At 42.7% G+C, this 6,405-nt stretch overlaps 1 protein-coding gene across 2 annotated transcripts; it reads left to right on the forward strand.

Moving 5' to 3' along the window:
- Positions 1 to 1,652: 1,652 nt before the first annotated feature.
- LOC124028278 (zinc finger protein 148-like) lies at positions 1,653 to 6,125 on the forward strand. 2 transcript variants are annotated; one of them, XM_046340415.1, is made up of 7 exons: positions 1,653 to 1,857; positions 2,627 to 2,935; positions 3,148 to 3,273; positions 3,488 to 3,611; positions 3,781 to 3,864; positions 3,987 to 4,105; positions 4,331 to 6,125. In XM_046340415.1, exons 2-7 carry the CDS (start codon positions 2,651 to 2,653, stop codon positions 5,978 to 5,980), a joined length of 2,388 nt encoding a protein of 795 aa, XP_046196371.1. In that variant the 5' UTR covers positions 1,653 to 1,857; positions 2,627 to 2,650; the 3' UTR covers positions 5,981 to 6,125. The 2 variants fall into 2 exon arrangements, with proteins under 2 accessions (XP_046196371.1, XP_046196412.1); XM_046340456.1 differs by having other exon boundaries at positions 1,653 to 1,853.
- The last annotated feature ends 280 nt before the right edge of the window (positions 6,126 to 6,405 follow it).

A 6,405-nucleotide genomic window follows, 5' to 3' on the forward strand; every position in this document is an offset into this window, starting at 1 on the left:
ACAAACTCCCTCATGACGCCAGGACAGCGGAGTCAATCACCACCTTCCGGAGACACCTGAAACCCCACCTCTTTAAGGAATACCTAGGATAGGATAAGTAATCCCCCCCCCCTTTAAGATCTAGATGCACTATTGTAAAGTGACTGTTCCACTCGATGTCATAAGGTGAATGCACCAATTTGTAAGTCGCTCTGGATAAGAGCGTCTGCTAAATGACTTAAATGATGTAAATGTATCTCACTGATCATCCCTAAAGCCAACACCTCATTCGGCCGCCTTTCGTTCCAAGTACTCTGCTGCCTGTGACTGGAATGAATTGCAAAAATCGCTGAAGCTGGAGACTTTCATCTCCCTCACCAACTTCAAACATCAGCTATCTGAGCAGCTAACCGATCGCTGCAGCTGTACATAATCTATTGGTAAATAGCCCACCCATTTTCACCTACCTCATCCCCACAGTTTTTATTTATTTACTTTTCTGCTCTTTTGCACACCAATATCTCTACCTGTACATGATCATCTGATCATTTATCACTCCAGTGTTAATCTGCAATATTGTAATTATTTGCCTACCTCCTCATGCCTTTTGCACACATTGTATATGGGCTCCCCTTTTTTTCTCTACTGTGTTATTGACTTGTTAATTGTTTACTCCACGTGTAACTCTGTGTTGTCTGTTCACACTGCTATGCTTTATCTTGGTCAGGTCGCAGTTGCAAATGAGAACCTGTTCTCAACTAGCCTACCTGGTTAAATAAAGGTGAAATAAAATAAAATAAAAATGTTCAGTGAATGCTGCCATCTGTTGTTAACTTAAAATAGTGTTTTGGTAATAATGCACTAGAATCAATTTACATTTTTAGGCCCCGTTTTTTTTAGGCCCCTGCGATTTATGTGATACAGTTGTGCTCTAATCAGATTAATGTAGTAGCTATAAGTTAATTGGTGTACTAGTTAATTGATTTAATAGTAAGTTCTTTAACAAATCTTTGTTTTATTTTTTGTTAATAAGGAAGTTTTGATATGACTATCTGTCAAACAGTATTATGTTTCTTGAATGCATTAAACATCGTGTTTTGGGAACAAGCGTAGTCATATTCTAGTTCTGCGTGCGAGCGCGCTAAAGATATGTAGAAAAGGTCTGCTGAACACACACTGTAAGTGCTTGCTCCACGAGTCACTACAGGCACAGATAGAAAAATGAGACAGATATTTCACTGGATGTATAAATGTGAAAGCATCCGCTTGGCATTTCCACTCACTACTAAATATGGTAGTAAGCGAAAACCTGAAGGCGGGTAGTGAGAGAAAATGGAACGAGATGGATTTTGGGCGACATTCTTCAAATTTTGTCATTGACAAAGCCCACAGTGTTCTGTTCCCCAAACGAATTTATGTTATGAAAAGAGTGGACTAAGATTTGTAGACTTTGCCATTTGCAAACGATTTTTAAAATCACGTTGTTTAGAAGGTTTAGAAGACCAATTGAGTTATTGCACTCGCGCACTGTAGGCGTTCCCTAATGGACATATGCAGATTTGTGCTAGAACACGCCAATAGGATCTCGCTAGCTCAAGCTTGGCTCTGCCCATCTTCTTTGCTTGTTCTGCCCACTATGACTCATTTGTTCCCATTGGAATCGACACGTTGTGGTCTATCTTGGTTTACTTACAAAATGTTTGCTACAGGTAAACGACATCACAACGCAAACTAGATAGTATAAACGTACATTCCCCATGCACTGCAGTTGGGCCAAATGCGGTGACGTTTCTTTCTCTCGCGGCATATATCACACAGCGGATACACTTTTGCAGATTAACCATGACTGCTAAACGACCTTATTAGACTCCAAAGTAGGTAAGCAGTCTAAATACGTTACGTTAGCTATCTTAGCTAATGCTAACGTTAGTAATACATATATTTGGTTAGAAACGTTATCTAGACAGCGAGCTAGTTGTGAACAGTTTTCTGCCGTGCATTAGCTACTTCTCGATTTCACTTGAGTGAAGCTAACCTAAATCTTGACTTGAGTTCTTACCAGATCTTCTGGGTTGTTGTTTCTGATCAGGCCTCGCTAGCTAACGTTTGCTATTCACAGCTAACCAAGTTAGCAAGCTAGCTAACAGGCTACTGCTAGTTAGCTAACGTTGCCTGTCAACACTGATAGCTATCTAACGTTAGCTGGCTAGTTGTGTTGCTTGTTTAGGTACAGTTGTTTAGCTAGCTAAAGCTACAAATCATCTTAACATCTAACGTCTAAATGTAGTTAATTTAGCTAGCTAGTTAGCTAGTTGACCGCTCAATTTATTTTATAGCGACATATTATGTTGTTAGCCTAGCTACTACTATGTACAATAGCCGTAGTACTAAAACTAGCTAACGTTAGTAGGCTAACGCTCGCTGTGTTCTTTTGATTTAACGGGATTGTTGATGGCTACAGTAATTATTCAGTTGGCTGACAAACAAGGTTTTGTTTGTTAGTTATTCAGCTAGGTAACTGTCAGCTAAACCCGAGATTACTCAATGATGACCCCTCTTAAATGTAGCTAAATGTTTTCGTTGTCTTTAACTAAGTTACAGTAACTCGTTAGCTAGCTAATACTTCTGTCCTCATTTGACCCCACAGACACGTAGGTCCCTCTAACTTAAGATGAACATTGATGACAAGCTGGAGGGGATGCTGCTGAAGTGTGGTGGGGGAGTGGATGAGAGTGTGGGTTTAGGGGGTGGAGGTCCAGTCGTCATGACCCTGGGCGAGCGGGGGTTAGATCACCACCCCCTGTTAGCAGACGATGATGAAGAGGATGATGATGACCTGACAGGGGTTTCAATGGTGTCCCATGACCTGATCCCAACTGATGAGATGGTGGTACATGAGGAGACTGTGAATGGCAGGGAATGGGGAATGAATCAGAGACTCTCACACAAGCTGCCTGTGAGTCCATGTCATGCATACATTCTTATTGCCAGTCTTCTTGCCATACATGCTGTAAATCGTGACACTGGGTGAATCTCAAGACTTTCCTCATTCCTTACTTCCTCTCTTCTCCCGGTCTTCATTTGGAAGACTTTTGAGATTCACCCATTGATCGAAGAATCATTCTGATTTTAAGCAGTGAAATTCAAACATGAAACAATGTTTTGTAGGTAAGCATCAAACAAGAGTTGAAGCTGACTTCTGATCAACTAATGCTGGGGAAGAAAGAAAGAAAGCCCAGAGATCTCACAGAGTGTCACAAGAAGAAGAAGCGAAAGCAGCGCTCTCCTGCCAAGGTGCAAATGTATAATACATTTTGCATTTAAATCAGGTTATAACCACATGGTCTGTGCAGATTACATATTTATTTTAGGACTTGACAAATTCTGTTGCCAAAACTAGCAACATGAAAACCATTATTATTTTGTGAAGGCTCACCCAGCTTCAGTTGTAAATAAATTGTGAATTGACACATTTCCTGTCCTTGTCTTTCCATGTATCTTTGTTTAGATTCTCACCATCAATGAGGATGGGTCATTGGGTCTCCAGAGTCCAAAGTGTCATGTGTGTGTGCACTGCAACGCAGCCTTCCGAACCAACTACCATCTACAAAGACATGTATTCATCCACACTGGTATGTCTTATGACAGTCAAGCCTCTTGCTTTACATTAAATTAACAAAACTATGATCTAGGCCCTATGCTGTAAGCCTACTTATTATGCAGAAATTGTAACTAACACAATTTCCCATTGAATATAAGCAAGAAAAATATGGTTTAACTGACCAACTTGTTTGGTTTCAGGTGAGAAGCCATTTCAGTGCAGCCAGTGTGATATGCGCTTCATACAGAAGTACCTTCTCCAGAGACATGAGAAAATCCACACTGGTAAGAGAATGCCCCACGAAGCTATGATTTAACTATGTTAGCCAATGGTTAGTCAAAGATCCCACCTGTTGAATGTTGATGTTACTAGCCCACAGAATGAGCTGTCCCTTTGACTTTGTCAGGTGAGAAGCCCTTCCGCTGTGAGGAGTGTGGCATGAGGTTCATTCAGAAATACCACATGGAGAGGCACAGAAGGACCCACAGTGGAGAGAAGCCCTATCAATGTGACTACTGCCACCAGGTTGGTTATTTATGTTATCAAAGCACATCTTAATGGCCTGGTCCCATATCTGTTTGTGCTGTATAGCCAACTCCTATGGTTTTCCATGATAGACAATGACCTTAGGAGTTACCAAGATGGCACTAGTTTAAAACTGGTTTATATAGCATGCAGACGTTTCTTTAAAAACGTTTATTCTACTACTATCCATGTATGCCACAAACCCATTCGGTTTGTTTTCCACAGTACTTCTCCAGAACTGACCGGGTTCTAAAGCACAGGCGCATGTGCCATGAGATGAAGGAGAGGAAAGCCCACAAGGCTGCAGCAGCGGGGAAAGATGGAGGACTCCTGCGCAACACAGATTCTCTGGGCTTTTCCTTCTCTGCCAAAGAGTGCTCGCTGCCCAAGAAAAAACGCTTGAAGACTTCAGACAAGTCTCAATGCTCAGCTGCTGTCACTGAAGACATTGCCACAGTCGCTTCTCTTGGCACCATGGCTAAGGAGGTGGAGCAAAGACCGAACAAAATCGAATGTCTACCTCTCTATGCAGTTACCTCCAAGGCGGTCAAAGATGAGTATGTGGTGGCAGATTATTCTGTGGAGCTTCCAGACTCGTCCCGCGAGCAGCATTTGGGGCTGGGTGGGGAGAATCTCTCCTCTGAGGAGATTCATCCTCCCAAGCTGGTCCTTAAGAAGGTCCCCAAGAGGAGTTTGAAGCAACCAACTGAACCCGAACCACCTGTGAGTCTGTCCCCTTTGTCCTCTTTTGAAGATGGCAAAATCACCAGGTACACGTTTGAGATCGTGGACAAACAAGGTCTTCTGGATGTGGATGTGACCAATTCTGACCTGGAGCCAGTAGATGCTCTCCAAGGAGGGCAGACGAAACCAGCATCCAGCAGCACAAACTACGATGATGCAGTGCAGTTCCTGAAGAAGAAGAGGTATCTCCAGCAGGCCACTTTGTCCAACAACCGCAATTATGCCCTGAATGTAAGCAGCATCACGTCCCAGCCTTCCATTAGACAAGCCGCAGTGGCCAATGTCATCGACGAAACTGTTCCCGCCACCATCTTGGAACCCCAGCCGTTGAGCGTCGAGATCAAGTCCAACCACGACAAGAATGTTCTCCCGGATGAGGTTCTCCAGACTCTCCTGGACCACTACTCAAACAAGGCCAATGGGCAACCTGATATCTCTTTCAGTGTGGCTGACACGGAGGTGACCTCCAGCATCTCCATCAACTCCTCAGATGTGTCTGAGGCCAGCCCGGTAGAGAGCCTGGGAGGTAACCCTCAAGCCCCACCAGCAGAGAAGTCTAGCCTCCTGCATGAGTACTCAAAGTTCCTTCAGCAAGCACTGGAGAGGACCAGCCAGAACGATAGCTACTTGAGCAGCCAGAGTCTTACGTTTGTCACCGAGAGCCCCAGTCTCTCCAACCAGCCTCTTTTCTCCACAGAGAAACAGAACCCTTCCCCCAGCAGGTTTACCACTGGTAGGTCAGGGATGAACTCTCCACTACGCTCTACCTTGGAGAAACCCCATTTTGGACTACTTGTAGGGGATTCCCAGCACTCTTTCTCATTTTCAGGGGACGAAACGACCCCCTCAGCTGTGTCGCCAACCGAAGACTTTCTGGAGGAAGTTGCATCCTCGAAAAAGACTGATGCTCAAGGGTTGCATCAGACTTTTCAAATCAGCACCTTCGATCAGAACTTCCGGTCACAGTTCCAGGCCTCGTCACGTTCTGGAATCACCTCCCAATTTACTATTGCCAATGGACAAGTCAGTCTGCGAAGTCATGGAACAGACTTCTCTGAATTCTCCCTTGAGACGAGGTCTCAATTGAACTCTTCCCCTGATGCTACAACAAGGAGTCAAACGTTTGGTTGAGGATATTTTTATTTATTTCTGCGATAATTTTGGAAGGCACTTTCATATACCCATCCTCTGTTCTGCCAAAATAGGTTTCACTGCAAAGGTGGCTGTTGCTCAAAGCATTTGTGATTTTAAAAAAGAAAATATATATAATATATATATATATATATATATATATATATATATATATATATATATATATATATATATATATATACTTTTCTGTTAGATTAAAATGGTCAATTTTGGTAATCATTAAAATAGGGGGGGATATCTGTATGAGAAGCACTTCCCCATATGTAATTGGGTTACGGGGGGAAAAGCACTCATGGGGTTTATTAGATTGTAAATTAAGGAATGTAAGCTACAAAGATATAATGAAAAAGAATTTGGTTGCATAGTAATAACTCTTACATTATAATTATTTCTCTGTTTTCATT

This window comes from Oncorhynchus gorbuscha, linkage group LG01 (genome assembly GCF_021184085.1).
Source record: "Oncorhynchus gorbuscha isolate QuinsamMale2020 ecotype Even-year linkage group LG01, OgorEven_v1.0, whole genome shotgun sequence".
In the NCBI taxonomy this organism is placed as follows: domain Eukaryota; kingdom Metazoa; phylum Chordata; class Actinopteri; order Salmoniformes; family Salmonidae; genus Oncorhynchus; species Oncorhynchus gorbuscha.

What these genes read in the sequence shown, in the direction of transcription:
- LOC124028278 (XM_046340415.1), top strand. Translation starts at nt 2,651, where the DNA reads ATGAACATTGATGACAAGCTGGAGGGGATGCTGCTGAAGTGTGGTGGG. An exon ending in AGCAGCGCTCTCCTGCCAAG is followed by an intron (nt 3,274 to 3,487) that starts GTGCAAATGTAT and finishes ATCTTTGTTTAG; the next exon opens with ATTCTCACCATCAATGAGGA. An exon ending in ACATGAGAAAATCCACACTG is followed by an intron (nt 3,865 to 3,986) that starts GTAAGAGAATGC and finishes TGACTTTGTCAG; the next exon opens with GTGAGAAGCCCTTCCGCTGT.